The 22,235-nt window shown below is 35.9% G+C and overlaps 2 protein-coding genes across 12 annotated transcripts in view; both read left to right on the top strand.

Annotated features, from left to right (window-relative positions):
* Positions 1-4,745: 4,745 nt before the first annotated feature.
* Positions 4,746-5,300, top strand: LOC6032081 (larval cuticle protein LCP-17). The gene is made up of 2 exons (XM_001842695.2): positions 4,746-4,892; positions 4,954-5,300. Exons 1-2 carry the CDS (start codon positions 4,881-4,883, stop codon positions 5,269-5,271), a joined length of 330 nt encoding a protein of 109 aa, XP_001842747.1. The 5' UTR covers positions 4,746-4,880; the 3' UTR covers positions 5,272-5,300.
* A 9,459-nt stretch (positions 5,301-14,759) lies between these two features.
* Positions 14,760-22,235, top strand: part of LOC6032080 (homeobox protein Hox-A3a) — a 51,348-nt gene continuing 43,872 nt past the window's right edge. For 2 of the 11 annotated variants that reach the window (XM_038248842.1, XM_038248841.1), the window contains exon 1: positions 14,760-15,020. The gene's annotated coding sequence lies outside the window, so the exon portion shown is untranslated. Of the gene's footprint in view, positions 15,670-22,235 lie in introns of all 11 variants that reach the window. The other 9 variants (XM_038248838.1, XM_038248839.1, XM_038248837.1 and 6 more) reach the window with 6 other exon arrangements.

Here is a 22,235-nt window from a genome sequence, read left to right as displayed (position 1 = left end):
GAATCCCGGGATTTTGGATATTTTGTCCCCGGTTCAGGAAACTCAGATTTGGTTGTGTAAACAGATGAACAGTTGAATACTTAGTAACATTTTTAAAGCATTAGCAAATTTGTATTCGGCATATATCAACATTTATTTGGCTTGTAAGGAAAAACTATTAAAATTTTAGTTTACGGATCCGCAAAATGCCTAGCGCTTTAAATATTTTCCATTCAATTTTATTTATTTTTCAAATATTTACGTTTAATGATGATTTTAAACTTGAAAAAAATCATATTTTATTATTTTTCATCAAACATCGGCATCTGGGGAAATTTAGGACAATAGTAACGAATTAAGACAGCATTATGTTCTGATATTTTTTTGATCAACAAAGCAATTAGTACACAAATGTTCAAATTTATTGCTCTAAAAAATTCTGTACGAATTCAGATTGCTGTCCCGATTTCCCCCAGTTGGCGGTAGTGATTTAAAGATTGTTTGTAAAATATGTTTTCAATAAAACATAAAATTCTAAACTTTTCTGAAAAATTTACATTGGATGGATTCATTTTTTTTTTGTTATCGTTTCTTGTTTTTTACAGATACAATGATTTTTTGAAGCTTTTGTAGTAATTTCATATAAAAAAATTAAAGAAATAAATTAATAAGAATATTGTGATTATTAATATGAAATAATTTGAATCACATTGGATTAAATATTATGATTCATTCAAAATAAATCCAACACAATGAACAAAAAACAGACATTTTTAATATTTTTTAAACTAACTAAAAACTGCTTTTCTTGTTCAGATTTAAGTAAAGATTATCACCAATTTACAATATTGAGCTAATTCTATGAAAAATGAAAAACATGAAAAACATAACAAATTTAATGAAAACAAAGATTTTATGACTGTTTAAAAAATTTCCCGGGATCCCGGGAATTCCCGGGATTTCAAAAATATTTTTCCCGTTTCCCGGGAAATTCAAAACCCGGAAAAATTGGACAGTTGTTTTGCAATAGTTAGTTTTCAATAAAAGTAAGAATTGACGATAACAAAATAATAGCGAAAAAAATCTTTTAGCGATACTAAACATCGATAATTTTCAAAAATTCTAAAGATGTCTAAATCAACCTAAGCATGCTAAAAATGATTTAAAACGCAAGGGAATGCATTTTAAATCAATTTCATCTGATTGCAAATACATTTTTTTGAAATTTTGAAGTTTTTTAAAGAAAATATTTTGCCCCTTGATTTTTCGGGCCAACTTTAAGGGGAGGGGGAGGGGGTGGAGGTGACAAAAACTTAAAATAAAATTTGTACCAGTCTTATAAAAAAAAAAGATTTTTAATAAAAAATATTTTATCGAGGTTCGCATTATCTCGAACATAAGCATTCCTTTGCAATTTCTCTCATTTTTTGTTATTTATTTCTGTGTGAGTTTATCGCAGTAAAGACCTTAAAAAATTTCGGCATTCGGAGAAATATACTAGATTTTCGATATTTTATTTTGTTCGTTTTTTTTTTGTATTTTTCAATGTACTTTTCAATGTATTTTTCAGCATTCCTATCAATTTTAAAGAATTTTTCGTGTAAGATTTTAGCTTTTGAAATTAACGTTGAAATTTCGACAATATTATAAAAAAAGATCGACCGACGTGTGTAGTACGTGTGTAGTATGCAAAAATGAATGGTGCACTGTTTTCATTGCAATCTTGAAGTTTTTGAAAAAGAAATAATAACAATGCATTTGTTGGAGAGGATGCGTCATTAATTTTAAAATATTTGCAATGCTCTAGCTTAAAAATTTTAAGCCTAATTTTCGAAATTTTGAAACAAAAAATATCAAAAAATGCTTTACACAACATTAAAATTTAGCTACTGTTATACATTTTGCAAAATATCAGAGAAATTATGATTTTTTTTCTATGTTTAATTTTTATTCATGAGCAACTCTCTACGAAATCGGCCGATTTCGACCATTTTTATTTTTTGTATTTTTTAATTTGACTCAAACTTTGTGGGGGCCTTCCCTATGGCTATTTTGTGTCATTGGTTCACCCATACAAGTCTCCATACAATTTTGGCTGCTGTCCATACAAAAATGGTACGTAAATATTCAAACAGCTGTAACTTTTGAGTGAATTTTCTGATCAATTTGGTGTCTTGGGCAAAGTTGTAGGTATTGTTGAGGACAATAATTGAGAAAAAAATAGGTACACGGAAAAAAAATTTGCAAATTTTTTTATCAACTTTTTTTTTACTAAAACTCAATTTCCCAAAATACGTATTTTTTGATTTCCGAGATTTTTTGATATGTTTTAGGGGACTAAAATCCGCAACTTTTGAGCCATAGAGAAACATGGTCAAAAAATCTGCCGCCAAGTTATGATTTTTTGAAAAATAGTGATTTTTGGAAAAAAATCCAAATTTCATGCAAAAACAAATTTGAAGTTATTTTTTAATGCAAAATTGAATTTGCAATCGAAAACTACTCTACAATTTTTTTTGATAAAGGGCTCCGTTTTCAAGATATAGCCACCGAAAGTTTGATTTTAGCAAAATATTTACAGTTTTTTGATTTTTAAAAATAGTGACCATGAGCGACCATTTTTAAAAATATTTTTTTGAAAGGTTCAGAAAATTTGCTATAAAATTGTCTAAGAGACATTGAAGATTGGACCTCGGGTTGCCGAGATACAGCCGCTTTAAGAAGCAGCAGCACGGGATTGAAACTCGTCTGAAAAACCTGTATCATTTTCTCATTCGAAACAGTGGCGCCACGTGGTGGTAGCTGCCCTGTTTATTACACTGCGAAATTATCCATGGCTAATCCAAAGACCAGAAGGTGACAACAAAAATGTCCGTCCAAAAGCAGTGCTGCAAAAAAAAATAATATTTTTAACAAATTTTCGAACAAATCAGCAACGAATTACAAGTTTGACAGTCGAACTACACTTAAAAGTTGGTTTTGTTATTTGTTTTTGCAAAACCGCACATTTTGTAACAAAATTGTAAAAAATATTCGTAATCACCTTTTGCCTCTTGGTGGCGCTTTGTGTTAGTATGTGCGTGGTCGATGTTTGCGGACGTGCACGCAGAACACAGAACAGTGAGAACTAGCGAAAATGCCTCACTTTCTTCTGATACAAGTCGCCATATTGAAATTGCTTGAAGATTCATACCCGTGACAGCAGCCAAAATTGTATGGAGACTTGTATGGGTGAACCAATGACACAAAATAGCCATAGGGAAGGACCCCACAAAGTTTGAGTCAAATCAAAAAATACAAATAAAATCCATTTCCGGTTTTGGTAGAGAATTGCTCTCATAAAAACAATATTTTTTTATTCATAAAAAATAACTTTTTTGTGCATTAATTTCAACTAAAATTTTGAAGGGCCAAAAACTTGAAATAAAATTAGCAATGGCTTTATAAAAAAAGCAAATATAGAAAGTAAAATCTCTGAGCATATTTGAAATGTTGCTCAAAAACTTTATCAAATCGTGCGTCCTCATCATCTCAAACTCATCAAAAATGTCCCGTTCGGCAAACCCATCAATTCCACACCCATCAAACGTGTTCCTATTTAAATAGTGGTTCATCAACAGTGACTAAAACAAAAAAAAAAGCTTGACCATATATGCAGCTTATCAGGACGCGCTGAAACGCACAACTCAAAATTAGTTTGTCGTTAAATTGCTCTCCCGATGTGAGATGCTGATAAGTGCTGACGAGCCTTCTCTCTCTCTCTCCCTGGCTCTCTAATTTTAAATTTTATTGCACGCTCCTTTGGCGCTAACCATAAAATAGTCACACTATTTTGAATTTCGAGTTTCGGAGGGGGTAATCGATAGGATCTTATTGGAATTAATAGTCGCACAAGCTTTTTACTAATCGTCTTCCACAGTTTGGCGGAACAACTTTAATAGCTCTTTCTCCTAAGAGAGACGATAAAGTGGCTAGTTAAAGTGATGCAAATTTTAATGTTTATTAAAAACCTGATGGTTCCCTCATTAGATGTGACCGATCACAACTCATTTCGTTGACACTTTTGAACTTTCAAGTAAAGTTGCCATTTGAATCGGCTGCACGTGCGTTCGTCAATGAGTCGCGAAGCATGAACGAAAGAGAAAGATCAGTTGAAACTCTAACTAATTACTGGCCCCATGGTGCAACCTATAAACCAGTTTCAATTTTGTGAATGACTCAGATTTCTGCTGGTTTCTCAAGAATCGAGGGATGAGCCGAACTTCGTTACCGGATCTGGTGGTTGTTCTTAGCGAAATTTTGGGATACAAGTTAGATTCGTCGAAATTTTCGGGTCGATGATGACTATAAGAGTGATTTGGCAAATCTTGAAGAAATCCTTTCGCGACACTGCTGCGGACTCCACTTTTGCTTTCATCTTTGGACTCGGCTTTGGGGGCCACACAATTCAGCCCATAAAATATTGTCATCGGAAATTTATGCAAATCACAGTGAACTTTTCCCGAACCAAACCATACCGGGCCATCATCCCGGTGATGATCCTCCGCGTCGAGAGGGGCAATAATAATAATGATCCCGACAAGAACTTGTTATATCGTCTCTCACGTTTAGAACCCGAGTTGGTGGGGCTTTTTGGCCACAGGTGTTTGGGCCCAGCCTCCCAGTTATTGCAACCCCCAAACAGGAACAGTTCTTAGCGCAGGCGATCAACAGGGAGAAGAAGTAGAAGCTACTACGAGGATGTTCTGAACTTCTGGGCGGCATCTGGTGATCTTGTTAGATTTTATGAGAAGGCAACCTGCTATATAAGGAGGTCCAGACGCGGTGTCTCGGCCAGTTCAGTTTGCCATCGTTTGCCGATATCGTCCAGAAGTGCCGAATCAACCTTAAAAATCGTCAACATGAAATTTTTGGTAAGCCAATTGTGTTCATAAGCTGTAATTACATTTCTTATTTAAGGTCTTCTCCCCTCAGATCGCCCTCGCCGTTGCCCTGTTGGCCGTGGTTGCCTCGGAAGCCCGCCCCGAAGTGATGGTCAAGACCCAGGAGCTGGACATTGCCGCCGACGGAACCTTCAAGCACAACCTCGAACTGGACGACGGAACGGTGGCCCGTGCCGAGGGAGATGCCAACAACGTCAACGGATACTACAAGTACCCGACGCCGGAGGGTGAAACCGTCGAGGTGACCTACGTGGCAGATGCGCTCGGTTACCATCCCCAGGGCAAGTACGTGCCGGCTCAGCTGGCCAAGGTGCTGAACTACATCCGTACGAACCTGAAGCCGGAATAAAGTGGTGATCGGTTGATGGCACTTGAAAAGTGATGTGGCTTTATTTTGACTTGATGACCATGTGTCCTAAATCCTTCCTTTGTCTTATATTCTCCAACATCCGAATTTAGAAAAAAGTTGGAAATACGGTCCAGGCTGGATTATCCGATGCCTCGATTATCCGAAGTTTCGATTATCCGAAGGTTTGTATGGGACTTTAGATAATCGAATCATAATCGAATCCTCGGATTTTTGTAATTTCTTACTTTTAACATCAAATATGAGTTCTGTGACCCCAAATTCTCAGTATTTCAATATCACCATTTTGGCCGCCATCTTGGAATCTTGAACATTGCTTGAATACCAAAACTTGGTATTGCCATGGTTTTAATTTTAGGTATACCCGCGCCCTTGGAAAATCAGATTTTGGTATTCCTGTGGTCTTTCACGTACATGATTTTGGTATGATTTCATGGTATTTTACCATCTATTACTGGGCAACCAAGAGCACATTTTGGTCGCTGGTATTTGCACAAGAAATACCAAAATTTGGTATTTTCATACCTTTTTTAGTGCAACAGTTGCAGTGTAGTGAAAAAACGGAAATGATCCATATGCAACAGCCAAATCTACTCACCTGATGATTCCATGTTGTTCTTAGTGATATTCTTCACCACATCGAATGCATTTGTCATTGATGAACGGCCTGTGCTTGAAGTTCTTGAAGATTCTAAAAAATAACAAGATTGAAAAATAAGTGTTATTAAAATGAAACTGGATTGAAATTCACCAAAATTCACTAATCTGTCGATTAACTCGTTTTTCAAAGTATTTGGTTATCCCGACTTAGAGAAATTTCAACGATTTAAAAAAAAAAATCTTAGTGGGTACATTAATAAAAAGGGAAATTAGCTTTAACATTTTTGAGTTGCAAATCATTTTAGCGCACAATTATTTATATCGTCAAAATTTATAAAAAAAATTCCCTGAGTTTCAGAGGAATTTGATGAAACACTTCAATGCCGAAATAATACCAAAATGTGGCATTCTGACTTAGACTAATCAAGTTTGAAATTTCCGGTTTTCAATAAAGGCATTCGCTTTGAGACATCATTTTAGCGCAAAATTAATTATTTTGTCAATATTGGTCAAAATTTTCCCATAGTTTCAGAAGAATTTGATAAAACACTGTAATACCAAAAGAATACCAAAATGTGGTGTTCGACCATTGACAAATTCTGCAATTTTGCAATATCAAAACAATACCTTAAATTGGTATGATAGCACATTTTGCTCTTGCATAATCCTCAAGACAAATTTTATACACCCAGAACTGGGCATCGGCATACGAGAGGATAAAGAGCACGATTCGATAGTAAAATGGTACTGTGTGCGGACGGAGAGGATAAATCCCAAAATTACCGTGAGCACTTTACTCATGGTTCATTTTCAAAAAAAGTTCATTTATCAAAAAAAAAAAAAGAACCGGTACCGAGACTCGAACCCAAGACCTTCGGCATATTGAACCGTGCCTTTGCCGAATGGGCCACCATGGTTCGGTGACTAAGTGGCGGTCGTTTGTCCATATAAGCCACTCAATAGGATGAACTGTTCTAATGAACGAATGAACACGCGAGAGGACTTTACTCTCGCAAAATAGCACTTTCCTCACGTTTCTTTTCGTGAGGACTATCCTCTCGTTCTTTAACTTTGGGTGTAGGGTCCAGGAATACCAAAATTTGGTATTGATACCAGAGAAAGGTATTATTACGCATTTCCCTTGTTATTTACCCATGCTCGGGGTCTTGGAAAAAGTTATCGATTTTCGGTATATTAATCGATCTACAAGTACCATGCTTCACCCAAAATTCAGAGTCGAGATAATCGTTCTCTCAAAATTTATTGAGGGCTCAGTGCCAAAATCGATAGAATAATGGTAGCAACTCACACCATCATAACAAATGAGTTCATTCGTTAGTTGAATCAATAAATCTCCAACAAGTGTCATACATCGACTTCTGACTTCTCCTTGGTCACCAAGCTGTGGTGGCCGAGGCAGCTAAGTCATTGGATTGGTTTGTCATAGGTCTCTGGTTCGATTCCCGTTGTCGACACTTTTGGTTTTTTGTTTGACGGATGAACTTTTTTTGCAAATGAACCTCGAGAGAATAGTTCTATCGCCCATCTCGAGCTGTGTTCTCTGCGTCCGTGAATGGTACCACTATTCTCTCGACTCGAGACCATCATTCTCTCGGACTAGCGCTGCCAGTTTTGGGTGTTCTTCATCGAAATGAGTTCCCACTACATTATACTGTAGACGCATGGTGCATTATGTTCTAGTATAAACAATCACAACCCATTTTATCGTATTTTATTTCCAAATCAATAATAGGACATTTCGGAAAAAAATAAAATAAATTGATAAAATTTAATATAGTTTCAAACACTCCGCGCAGCCCTCTGTCTCTCCCCCCAACTAGAAATAATTCTGCCTAGGACTTATCGTTTGATTTAATTGCCGCTCCTTCTGGCACACGTACAAACATACACACACACGTACACACTCACGCCCATTTGCCCTGTGTGTTTGAATCTATTTTCGATTGCGCGCCCTAGAATCATGCTCTCTTCGTGATGTATTATTGCTTGCTACTGCTGCTTCTGTGGCAGAGTACTTATATTTCTATGAGATGATGATGACGGCGACGATGACGACGAAAAGATACACTCTTTCGTTTCCCCTCGTTAGCAATCATACTTCTCTCGGTTTAGTTGCTACGAACCGTGTGTACGACGACGACGACAACGACGTCCGCCCTCACCCGGCCCCGAGCGGCATAAACACCCATTTAGACTAATTAATGATTTCTTCAACAGTTTTTTTTTTTGCTGCTGCTCCTCGCCGTGAACCACGCTCGACTTATGATGGATACAGTGTTTATTTGTATTGCCCTAACTACCATATAATTTCCCTTCTTTCTATTGAAAACAGAGCGCGCCTGCATTAAAATGAGCAAGAGGTCGCGTTTGACTGTGTGTGTGCATGTCGGTATGTGTGCCGAAAGTGGTCCCCGAAGGAGCATATAATGGTCCGGAATCCCGAGGGCAAGAACGAGAACGCGAACCCCTCAGATCGGCCTTTCAAATCTCGTGAGAAAAAGGGAGAGAGAGAGAACGAAACTCCACGAGAGCAGGAGAGCAAACGTCGCCCTAACAAGTGAATTAAAGCATCATCAGCATCAACACAAGACACAGCACAGCATCCTTCCTAACATTCTCTCCCTTCTTTCTCTCCCCCTTTTTCTTCTCCAAATCCTAACTTGCTCTGATTGCCCCTCCATAACTGCTGTGCTACTGTTGTTTGTAGGTATGACGTGGTAATCGCATCATATAATAGAATAGCATAAGTTCGTCGCCAGAAAAGTGCTTGTTCGGCCGAAAACCAATGATTCGGGGTCGGGGTCGGAGGAAGGAACGGGAAATTTATGTGCGAACCGAGGACTGAGTTTGGTGGTGGGGATTATGGACAGAATTATGAGTGAATTTCAATTGCGAGCTACTTCCGGACTTGGCTCGTTGTATTTTTGGACCGGGGTTAACAGTTTGACAAGTGGCTTATTGTTTGGTGGAGGTGTTTGGGAGATGTAATGAATATAATTTTGAAGGACTTTGACTTATTGTCATTAAAATAATTGTTTTAAATACCAAGGAGTAAACTTACTTCAGAACGTATCTTAGACAACCGTCAGACATTCATTGTAAAAAGATGGTTTCATTATCTAATATGTAATATATTTATATCAAAATACGACATACTAATATTGACAAAGTTAAATCGATATTCCTAATTGAACACTTTTTTTGAAAGCATATTCAAAAATAACTACATTTTCCACGATACCTTTTTTATGTGAAAAACTATGTATTTGTCTGTCTAACTTACCACAAAAATAAACATAAATATTTTTCCTCTTGAAAATTGATTAAAAGCATTGTAAACAAAGTTTTTAAGAGCGACACTATCAATTTCTGGAGACCACTATGGAAAAAACTTTAATGTGCAAAAACAATCAATAGATATGTTTTTCATACACTGAGATATTTCATTCTTTAATTCAGAACCACCCCAACAAGCAGAATAAGTAGCGACATTCAAATTAAATCGTTTTTCCAATTTTCTCTCCTCTTTATCATTCATCTCTGCTACCCTCCGTCTTACTCTTCCTCGAGCCACCCCTTCACTGCTCCTCTCTCACTTCCACACTCACTAATTATTATCCTTCTGGCATTACTCCAGATCACCCTTAACCTGCCCCTCCTCTTCTTCCTCACCACATTCACCCCCTCACCCACAATCGCTTGATTGCCGTACTTATTTTTCATTCAAGCCACCGCCGCGTTACCACCATGCTCTTCACTTTGCATTTGTGAGAGTGCGAGAGAGAGGATGATGTCTCTTTTGCTTCCTCTCTCTTACCCTCACCATCCCACCACCCCCTTCAGAGCAACACAGCATAGTTAGTGCGGGTGGAAAATCAGTCAGCAAACCGCTTAATTTCCAAGCACTGCTGCTACGTCGGGGGTAATCCAGAACATCATCATCATCATCATAATCGTCGTCACCATCATCAATTACCCTTCTCCTTCCCTGTTTCAGAGTGAGTGAGAGGGTAGAAACGTTTAACTCGCCGGCTAATAAATGGACTTCCAACCCCTTCCTCCACCGCCTCGGGGCAATCATCTCGTTGGTTGGTTGTTAGGGTGTCTAGAAAAAAAAATGAAAAGTTAAAAGTGATCTAGGCAAACATATTTCTTTCAACTTACTCGCTGCATGAACATCAATATTTCTGTTATGTTTTTATCTACACCTCAGCTTTCCGAAAAAAGTTTAAAAACATTATTTGAAAAACAAACGCTTAAAGAGACTTTTCAAAAAACAACTCTTGATATGTTGCTTTGAATTTGTTATCGTGTATGAACCGATGGCGTGATCCATTTTGCAAAAAATTTCTCGGATCGATATGAAAATTAGTGGTCGATAGGCCAGAAAAATCCACGCAAGAGAACCTACTGGCCTAGGATTGAAGATGTTTTGGTCTTGCTTAAAACAGATAAAGATGTTTGTTTTACATCAAGGTAGGCATATTTTTTTTGGTCAAAATATGACATTAGTGAAACTTTAAGCAAAATCAGTAGAGATTTGGCCATTATTTTAGTTTTTAATTTTTTTTTTGATGATTTTCATTATAAAATCACTTATTTTACCCATAAACAGGACATTGTGTTATTGTTATCAAATCACATATTTGTGCACATATTAAGTGAAGAAAAAGGATAAAAAATTTAAAAAATATTTACTTTTTCCACTTTATTTTCTTTTATCGACCTATTGTTCCAAAATTCAAAATAAGCAAAAAGTCCAAAAGTGCCTGGGCCGTTTCAAATATTTTTCAAAGTTTATGTCAACCCTTTTCAAACAATATTTTTTCAAGAAAATTAAAAATTTCCATGAAAACAGGGTATTTCTCTAATAGAATCTTTAATAGAATCTCTACCAACTCACACGAAATCGGAGAATGTTGCCCCAACCCCTCTTCGATTTACGTGAAACTTTGTCCTTAGGAGGTAACTTTTGTCGCTGATCACGAATCCAAGGTCCGTTTTTTGATATCTTGTGATGGAGGGGCGGTGTGAAAAAAGAGGTGGTTTTCAATAATTTGAAACGGTGCTGAGATAGAAATTTGGTGTCAAAGAGATTTTTATGTAAAATTAGACGCCTAATTTGATGGAGTACTCAGAATTCTGAAAAAAACGAATTTTTCATAGAAAAAAACACTAAAAAAGTTTAAAAAACCCTCCCATTTTCTGTTACTCGATTGTAAATTTTATTGGAACATGTCATTTTAAGGGAAATTTAATGTACTTTTCGAATCAGAAGGGTCATTTTTCCATACTGAACAAAAATTATCATTTTAAAATTTCGTGTTTTTTCTAACTTTGCAGTGTTTTATTTTTAGAGTGTAGTAATATTCTACATGGTTGTAGAAAAGACAATTCTAAAAAATTTTATACGTAAACATAAGGGGTTTGCATATAAACATCACGAGTTATCGTGATAATACGAAAAAAAAGTTTTGAAAAAGTAACTTTTTGCGTTTTTCTTTGTTTCGTCGTCCGTGTCTGTCGCGGGTGACCACGACCATGATCGACGACGACCAACTTTTTTAAAACTTTTTTTTTCGTTATATCGCGATAACTTGTGATGTTTATAAGCAAACTCCTTATGTTTTTATATCAAAATTATTGTAATTGTCTGCAATACATTTTTGTAGAACATTATAACACTCTAAAAAATAACACTGCAAAGTTAGAAAAAACTCGAAATTTCAAAATGAAAAATTATGTTCTAAATGAAAAACTGACTTAATCCACCTATGTGGTTGGTGCCTTCCTCACTCTTTTCCAACAATGGGTGATATGTGATATGATGGGTTTGGACACAAATTTCGTCTAATTTCGTTAAGTTCCGGAATACAAAAAAAAACACACATATCACTCAAGGGCTCATAAGTTGCATCATAAGTGGTCAGAACTCGAGATAGGGTTGCCAGATCGTCAATGTTTTAGACTCGGCCTTTCAATTATCTTACCAACGATGGGTCGGATGATGGATCCGGACATTGTTTACATACATTTAAGTGAGATCCGGCTACAAAAAAAGTGCATAAATATCACTTAAGTGGTCATAACTCGAGACAGGGTTGCCAGATTATCAATGTTGTAGACTCGTTGGAAAGGTCTTTCGATTACCTAACCAACAATGGGTTGGATGATGGATCCGGACATTGTTTACATACATTTAAGTGAGTTCCAGCTACAAAAAAGTACATAAATATCACTTAAGTGGTCAGAACTCGAGACAGGGTTGCCAGATCTTCAATGTTTTATACTCGTTGGAAAGGTCTTTTGATTACCTAACCAACGATGGGTTGGATGATGGATCCGGACATTGTTTACATACATTTAAGCGAGATCCGGCTACAAAAATAGTGCATAAATATCACTTAAGTGGTCAGAACTCGAGCAGGGTTGCCAGATTATCAATGTTGTAGACTCGTTGGAAAGGTCTTTCGATTACCTAACCAACGATGGGTCGGATGATGGATCTGGACATTGTTGACATACATTTAAGTGAGATCCGGCTACAAAAAATTACATAAATATCACTTAAGTGGTTATAACTCGAGACAGGGTTGCCAGATTATCAATGTTTTGGACTCGTTGGAAAGGTCTTTCAACTACCTAACTAACGATGTATAGCATGATGATGTTTGGTTCAGTTTACTGCCATTTATTCAACTTCTGAAAATATGCGAAAACACATTTTTATACATAACTTTTGAACTACTTATCGAAACTTCAAACAATTCAATAGCACCGTATGGGACCCTAAACCAAGTCGAATGCGACTGGTTTGGTCAAAATCGGTTCAGCCAGTGCTGAGAAAACTGCGTGACATTATTGGTCACATACACACACACATACACACACACATACACACACACATACACACACACACACACATACACACACACATACACACAGACATTTGTTCAGTTTTCAATTCTGAGTCGATATGTATACATCAAGGTGGGTTTTCGAGCTTAAAATAAAAAGTTCAATTTTGGAGCAGGATTATAGCCTTACCTCAGTGAGGAAGGCAAAATGACCCTTCTGGGACAATGTAGATTTGAAAAGTACATTAAATTTCCCTTAGAATGATATGTTCCAAAAATTTTTACAGTTAAGTTACGGAAAATGGGTGAGTTTTTAAAACTTTTTTAGTGTTATTTTCGATGAAAAATACGTTTTTTTCGGAATTCTGAGTACGCCATCAAATCGGGCGTCCAATTTTACAAAAAAGTCCCTTTGACACCAAATTTTTATCTCATAACCGTTTCTGACTGCAAATTATTGAAAAACACCTCTTTTTTAGCATGTTCAAAAATTGAGATACCAAAAAACGGACCTCGGGTTCGTAATCAGGGACAAAAGTTAGGACAAAGTTTCGCGCAAATCGAAGAGGGGTCGGGGCAACTGCTGTGTGAGTTGGCGGAGGATCAATCTGAAATGCATTCTTCCGAATTCATAATCATGTTTAGCATGTTTTGGTTCGTTTGAAAATGTTTTAATTTTTTTATGAAATTTCAATGTACAGCACCGCAAAAAATAGTTTTGTCAATTCATAGACATTTTGGAAACTTTTTATTGCAAAACGACTAAACAGGACAGTTCTACAATCCAGACTAGATTATCCGAATCCTTGTTTGTCCGAAGTTTCGATTATCCGAAGTTGGTTTATATTCGACTTAGGATAATCGAATCATGAAAAATAAATTAGTTTTACGTTTTATTCTATTTTTTTTTTTTTTTTGCTTTTAAGATCAAATTTGAGTTTTGATACCCTATGTTTGTCGAATTTGTGTAATTGATGGCGTATTGAATTAAAAAAATGCATTTTTTTTCAATATTTCATCACCGCCACTTTTGTCATTAAAATATTGTAACAGTGGCTTGTAGTTTCATTTTTTTTTTTACTTTTATGAATATAATACATGAATAGATTTTTACATTTAAATGAAACACATTTTTGCATTATTTTATTTGTATTCAGTCCGGGCTGAGTTAAAAGCATAATTATGCTGTACATAAAAAAATATATGAAATGTTTGGTTGAATTAAATTTTATATTTTAGAGTTTACCTTTTAGGATTCTATGTCCCTTGACTTTGGCAGACATGAGGTAAAGGGGGCAACAAAAAGTGTATATATTAAATCGTTTGTAGCTTTGCACGATTTCAATTTTTTAAATTACAATTTTTTTTTTCATAAAATTATTTTTAGACAAAAAAAATGTCAAATGCTTTTATACCAATACAGTTTTTTTTGCAATCATACGTTTTTATAAAAACCTATGTTTTTAACTAAATTTTCTTTTTGCGAAAAAAATTGTTTTTGCGGGTCTGTACACTAGAAATTCACAAATGCTCAAAAATAAATAGAAGTATTTTTTACAAAGAAAGATAGCAGGCAAAACATTAATTAGGCTGTTGCCAATATTGTTCAATGTTTTTGTAACAATCCCTTAACCCCCCCTCCCTCATCCTCCTCCCTTCCAAAGTGGCTACAAAAAAAACCCAAGAGCAAAAAATGTTTTTTGCAAAGAACATCAAATTGTTGAAATCAAACTAAAACTGCGTTCCTCTGCATTTTGAATTATGTTTAGCATGGTTGGGTTTATCCAAAAATCATTTGAGACCAAACAAGAAATTCAACTAAACGGTAACACTAACGAAAAACGCTACTGTCGACGACGACGAGCGCGTGCGAGAGAGTGAGAGCGCGAGAAAGAAAGTGCGAGCGAGAAAACGCACACACGACCCCACACCACACATAATAATAATAAAATCATGTGTTTGTAATTCTACGCTCCATTAGTGTCGCCTCTTTGGCCTACTGTGTGCTGCTGCCTGACTGTGTGTGATGTCGATTAACTTTTATACACTCTGTTTGTGGTGCTTCTTTGCTCTTTGCGCGCTGCTCTCTCACTCGGCAGCAGCTCATCATCATCCCGACGACCCGTCCGCCGCCGCCGCCGACTGCCATCTCGGGGCAGCACAGCACAGTTAAGTTGTAGAGCGAAAATCAGAGACAAATGGTTTCAGTTGTAAATTGACATCACTCCGAGCAGCAGTCAGTAGCTGGTTGAGGTTGGTGGCGCAGTCAAAGACACTGAGAGTTCTCGATTTAAGCTCGGTTCAGAACAGTCGCGCGCGCGTTCGCTTGTGCGGGTGCGTGTGTGTGTGTGCATTTGTAAGTGGCGCGCTAATAGTCGATAAATTGACGTTGAGTGTTTCCCCCTCAACCCTCCCCCCTTCCAGAACTGTCAACAAAAAGAAGTGGTGAACGAACGGAAAACAAGAGACCAAAAGTCAGTTAGTCAGTGCAACTAAAGTTAGTAAATACTTGATGCTTTTTGCTGCCATCATCGCGAGGGCATCATCATTCGGAGGAGCATCTTCACTTTGTGTGTTGAAGGACCAATTGCCGCGTCCAAGTGAGAGTGATAGAGTGAAAGAGAAAGATTCTCACCGCTTTGCAACTCTGTTTCCACCCTGCCCCACTCCGACACCGACCTCCCCCCAACCAACCCACCCGCCTGCCTCTGAGGAAAGCCACCCGGCGCGCAAAACGGTGTGTTTATTTCAATTATATTTCTCGAGTTTTGAAGTCGTGTTATTCTTGTTTCGTCGTTGTCGTCCTGTGTGTGCGCTGCTCGCCATCTACTGCTACTCCACGCCACCTCTCTTATCTCTCGGTGGAGCAGGGGTTCTCAGCACGGTGTCTACAAAATTACAGGTGATAATTATTTTAATTTTAGTAAAGAAAAATCACTTCAAAATAACAAAGCTTTGCAAATCTAGAGTTTTTTTAAGTTCAAGAAACATATGAAACACAATAACCAATGGAACTCTAGAAATGATTAATATTTTTAATATGTCACAATGCCTTGAAAAAAATATTTACGAAATTAAAACAACTTACTCTGCAAATATTTTTAAACTTTTTAAATAGCTTCCTATGCCATTGCAAATTTGATATCAAGTTTTTGAAAGGGGGCGTTCTTCAAAATTTCCCAAAAAAATTAGTGATTATCTAAAATTGAAATTTCATTCGGAAAAAATACTTCAAAAATCGATTGTAAAATATTCAGAATACGTTGTATAACACTTTTTTATGCGTTTTGAATCCAATAAAACCTTTTATATGTTTAAACAAATTATAATTTTTTGCGTCACTGAACGATAAAAAAATAAAAAAAGTTAAAAAAATTAATTACAGGCCACGGTGTCAACATTCGAATGAAAAACGTGTTTTAAACTGCATTATACACTGGTTCAGTTGTTTTGCAATCATTAATTTCCAAAATTTCTAGGTTTTGATGAAAATTTTATTTTTGCGAAAAAACGTTTTTGCGGTGCTGTACATTATAAGTTCAAGTTCAAGTTCAACATATTTTTTTAACGAGCCCAAACATGCTAAAAATGATTATCAATGTAGAAAAAAGCATTTAAGATTGTTCTCAGTTGATTAGACTTCTATTTCCATCGATATTTTGATGTTTTTTGAAAAAAAAAATCCCCCTGATTTATCGGACCATAGACCACCAAGGGCCTCTCCCATAACATATATTTGCAACGGCCTTATTTTTTCATAACATCTATTTTTTTATACATTCCAGACTCGATTATCCGAAGCCTCGATTATCCGAAGTTTCGATTATCCGAAGTTCGATTATCCGATTATTGTATGGGGCTTCGGATAATCGAATCACGAACAAAAAAAATTTTTTTTCGTGTTTTTTTTTCATTTTCTTGTTTTTAACATCAAATTTTAGTCCAATTTGAGTTGTTGATTGCCTATTAAAAAATATATATATATTTTTCAATATTGCATCACCACCATTTTGGCCGCCATCTTGGATTTATTTTTTTTTAATCATTTTAGCGTAGTTTAGGGGTCATACCTGAGCTCGGCAATCAAAAATTAGACATCGAAAAAAAAAAATCTTTCGATTTTCCGAAGTGAAATTTTTTCGAGGCTTTCGGATAATCGAGTTTGAACTGTATTCATTATTTTACGAAATTATGAAACTCACATTTTTTTCATAACTTTTTATGAGATTTGTTAGCTAAGACTTTGTTCTTGCAGCCCCTATGTAAAAAAAATCTGATAGTTATCTAATAGGTATTTTGAAGACTGGTTTTGTAAAATAAGTCTCTAATCATATAGTAATCTGTACCATAGAAAAGTAGCCAAATTTATTTAAATATGTATAAATGATAATCTTCATTTATTTATGAAGTTAATCTGGGTGTTGAATAGAGAGAATGCGTAACGTGATTTTCGAAAATCCCACTTTATTTACATCTACAAAGTAGGAGGATGTTCAAGCACAAGCATGACTTTTTCTTACTGGTAAATAAACTGTTTTATAAACAGTAGTATGTGTTTTATTTTTTTCAAGTTTTTGACATGTTTTGCTGCAAAATTGTCGCGTTTCGACAATTCTACGATGTCACAGATAAATTCCTTGTCTGATTTTGGATCCTGCAGCTCTTCCTGATCCAGCGAAAAACATGGCTTATTCTTGGGAAGCTGATCCAACAAACAGAATGGATTTTCACTAAACCAGGTTTTCAAACGGAATCAAACAATAAAGACAGCATTTGGATGGATACAATCGCATCGACTCCATAAACAACTTCCATTCATAATTTTAAAAAATACGATCTCGTCTTCAAATTTCTTAAGGTTTCTTGATTTCAACCCCAGGTCCTCAAAAGCCGCACATTTTTCATTCTTGCAAAAAAAATTACAATTTTTAATGATCGATCACAATACTCTCTACTTTTGGCGAATAGTAAATTGGTTTCACTTTGACAGTTCAAAATTGAGGCCGTTTTGCGAACCACTATTCAGCACCCAGAAGTTAATTACTTAGGAAATAAATAATTTGACCGAACAGTATTTTACATATTGTGCACTATTTCCAACTATAGCAACTTTTTGGTAAAATATTCGACAAAAAATCTAATTTCGTTTTTTATAAACTTTGAGAAGAAAGGTTTGGCCATGAATTATTTAATTCAACAAGGTCTTATATTTTTTTAAAGCATATTTTTTACTCTACCACTGTTCTAGCACAAAATCTAACAATTATTCATATGTTCTCTTACATTTTTCCTTGAAAAATTTCAAAAACTCCAACTTAATTTCCTTGTGCTATTCCGGATTAACTTCTTTCAGTTATTTTCCTAGAACTAATAAAAAAAATACTACAAAGTTGCATTTATTTTTTTGAGAAACGATTAATCATAATTTTCTAAAAAATTGGAGCTATTTTGCTAATATATTTTTCGCATGAACTTGATGTAAAAAGTTAACATTAATATTTGAAATTTTTCGTTGTTAAATTTGACTTAAAAATCAAATTTAGAACCCCTGACCCCTTCTAGCTATAGTATGCAGACACTGAAAGAAAGGCCCATAGCAATATCACATGTTTTACACATGAATCTGCCCCATACCACTTTGCATGTGAATGTCATGTGTAAATCACATAGATAATTTTCATCGCGCTACATGTTAAAACCAAATGAAATTCACGTTAGTTTCATGTGTCGTTTCACGTGATATTCATAAGAAATGCTTATGAAAATGAAATGGATTTCACATTTAAACCAAATGTTTTTCATTTGCTTTTCAAGTGAAGATTTTAGGTAACCTTTTTTTATTTTTATTTATTTATGTTTTGAAAAAAAATGCATTTTGCTATTCATTAGTTTTCCATTTATTTCTTAATATACACATACACTTCACTTTTTCATTCACACTTCACACAAAAAAATGCTCTCTGCAAGAGCAGCAAACCGTGCTCCTGCGTCACACACCGGGACTCTCACGGGTCTCCTTGGACATTTCTGGATCCTAGTTGACCATCATAATCATGCCTCGATGGGGGTCAGTCATCATCCCCAGAAAAAATCTTAGGCAGGTACTTCAAAATTTTGAGTCAGCGGTGGCGAAAAGCAGACGGTGATTCCTGGAAATACGATTAAAAAAATGGTCAGGCATAAATTTTTGTCCAAAGAAATATTTAGAAAATACTTACCATAGTTTTAGAAATAATCCTGCCACATTTTTGCGAAAAACCCTCTTTTCTGGCGAATAATCAAATTTAAACGCGGGAGCTCTGGCTCAGATTTAACGTGAGTGGCCATCTTCACTAAGACTATTTTTTCATTTCGAACTTCAAAATCAAAACATTCGATAGTAACGTGAAATTCACTTGAAACCTGAAGGAAAAGTCAATTGGGGTGAATCGAAGTGCAATTCACGTGAATCTGGGATGAAAATCCCATGGAAAAAGAGTGGATCAAGATGGGTGTAGCTGACGCGGTTTTCACGTGCATTTATAATGAAAGTCATGTCTAAACCAAAGGAAAAGCATGTTAATTCATTGTGTTAGTTTTTGGATTAGTTCACGTGAAAAAGCATGTGAACTTGCTGTGTTGGGTTTTTTCAGTGGAGTGCTCTGTGAATTTGACCATTCCTCTGCGAGCAGAGCCGCGTGCTCCCCTCCCCGTTTGCGCCATCATCCCCATCGTTAGTCGACTGTTGTACGTCTAATTGAGTGTGTTCCGTCCCTCCCCCCTTAGCTCCTTTCTCCTACCTCTCCATCCCTCCCAAAGGATGGCTCGGAGGGGAGAGAGGCAGGGGGTGGTTCTAAGAGAGAGAGAGGACGTGTAAATCACCAATAAACGGAAAGTGCTGCTCGCAAAAAGGGCCGACGTGCTAAATAGTGAGATGTGACCTATTTCGGGAAAGGCCAGAAACGTGTGCTCGGACGCGGGGGAGGACTGCAAGAATGGATGGCACGACTCCGTAGAGCAGGGAGATCTATTTGCTACAGTCGGCAGACAGACGGACAGACAGTCGGGTTCGACTGTAGAATAGAGTCAGAGATAGAAAAGAGAGAGGAACGATGTGCGTGAATTAGTAATGAGTTTCGGAAATGGATTTGGCTTCTTGGCTTGGCGGTGTTGATGGTGGAGGCGACCGACGGTAATAGAGCTAAAATTATGTTGGTCGGTTCAAAATTTCGGGGAATGACGACATTTATGCTGTGAACAGTGATTGACTCTGGATCAATTATTTGTCAAACCATAATTTTATTATTTGTAAATTTTCTTTTCGTATAGAAACTTCACATGAAAAAAGAGTTTCGCTATTTTCTTTTTAACAATACTACGAATATTTAATATCTGTACACTTTCCTTGGGAATAAAAAAGCCATTTATTTCTCCGGACATATTAAAAATTCATGCATTATTTTAAGAATTTTAGATTAAAAAAAAATTCTTCTAACGTGTAACACAATGACGTGACCATTTTTTTTTTTAATTTTTGGTTATTATTAGTTGTTGCTAATTTCTGGAGTTTTTTTAAAAGGTCCAATAAACCAAATTTTCAGTTTTTGCATTTTGGGTGTTTTTAATACCCCTGACTCCAGGCTGTTCAAAAACACCTAAAAAGCAAAAACCAAAAAGTTGGTTTATTGGACCTTTTCAAAAAATACTTCAGATATTTTTTAAACAATATAAATATTTTCTTTCAAAAAATCAAAAAAAAATAATTGGGGAAAAATTAGTGCTTAAAAGTTCAACTTTTCAACACTGGTATCGAAAAGTAACATTTTTCAATATTTTTTTTTGTTTTGAACGATGAATTCACTAAACACATGAATGTTTGACTTAAAATTCAAGAAGCGTTTTTCAGAATTGTAAAAAAAAAATTGTAAGTAACTCGTTGCAAACCATGATTTTTTCAGCACTCGTCGTATTTATTAGTATTTATAAATGTACAACTCGTGCTGAAAAATCTTCTTTTTGCAACTTTTTGCATAATCTACTACTTTGTCGCAATTAGCTTTTTAACCTATTCTCGTCATATTTGCAGTTTGCCGCTTAAAAAAAAAAAACATTTTTAGATGCATCAAAAATATAGACTTGCTTGCTCACCTTTATTTGACACGGCGTCTTTTTCAGGGGGGTAGTATTTTTTGAGAAATAGCAAGAAAACTGTCATAAACATATGAAAGTGTGGAACATCCCCGTTCATTTGCGGGGTGAACGAAAATCTTTGGTCGGGAAAAATCAAAGTTATCCTCATTTGAAGTTTTTGAACTTTTTTCCTATGGGGCCAAATTTCGTCTATTTCAATTTAGTATTGTTATATGTCTACATGGGCATGATTTATGGTTCAGATCATATGATTTCTTATGGGAAATGATGCAAGGAACATTTTTCCTGAAGCAAGCAAAGTGATTGAAAATAAGGGAAAAAAGTTATTGAGGTTTTATTGAAAATTTGGGAGATTTTCTGATAAAATTGCACACCCCTTTCCCAAAACCACAATGTTTTTGATATTCAGATCATTATTTCGATGAATTCTTTTTTGAGAAATGTTTCTGGACCCATTGAGTATATAAATCACTACAGAAAAGTGTAATTGGTTGGGTTTAAGCTCAACTGTATGTCACATTTATGAATTTTGGATTTCAATCGAATCAACATATTTGTGCGTGTTTTGGTTATAAAATGTACCGTTTACAATTTTCACTTTTTTTTGTGAGTACATGGTCCACATGATATGTTTTGTATCTAATTGAAACATGCAGTGTAAATACAATCACAGAGTATCTATTTCTATGCCTTTTGTTAATTTGTGTTTCCATTTGGGCTATATTATTTGTATTGAAACTACAGAGTTGAACTTGCAATTATTGGTAATAACATAAATATTGCGTAAAAATCATTAAAAGTTTAAATGTATGTAAATCTATTAATTTAATCTCAAATAATTGAGCTTAACATACTAAACAAGTCTGGCATCCAAATTTGAAACAACGAACAATACAACAATTAAATTGTTTTGCTAAAAAACACACCAATAATTGATCACAGTGGCAGTGCGTGGCCGAATGGTTACGATGTCCGCTTTGTAAGCGGATGATCCTGGGTTCGATTCCCATCTGCTCCAACCTTCCATCGGATGAGGAAGTAAAACGTCGGTCCCGGCCTTGGTTGTTGTTAGGCCGTTAAGTTATTCCAGGTGTAGGAGTCGTCTCCATGGCATAAGTACAAATAACACACCAAACCAAGCCTACTCCGGTGGAATCGCTGGCGGCGGTTGGACTCGCAATCCAAAGGTCGTCAGTTCAAACACTGGGGTAGAAGGTTCCTTGGAGTAGAAAGAGGTTTGGGTGCTCTCCCCATTCAAGCCTTCGGACTCCTAGGTTCGAGCAGAAACTTGCAATAGAGACCACAAAAGACCCGGGGGTCGTTAATGTAGATGGTTTG

Source organism: Culex quinquefasciatus, chromosome 1 (assembly GCF_015732765.1).
Source record: "Culex quinquefasciatus strain JHB chromosome 1, VPISU_Cqui_1.0_pri_paternal, whole genome shotgun sequence".
In the NCBI taxonomy this organism is placed as follows: domain Eukaryota; kingdom Metazoa; phylum Arthropoda; class Insecta; order Diptera; family Culicidae; genus Culex; species Culex quinquefasciatus.
This window is presented reverse-complemented; position numbering and strand designations above follow the sequence as displayed.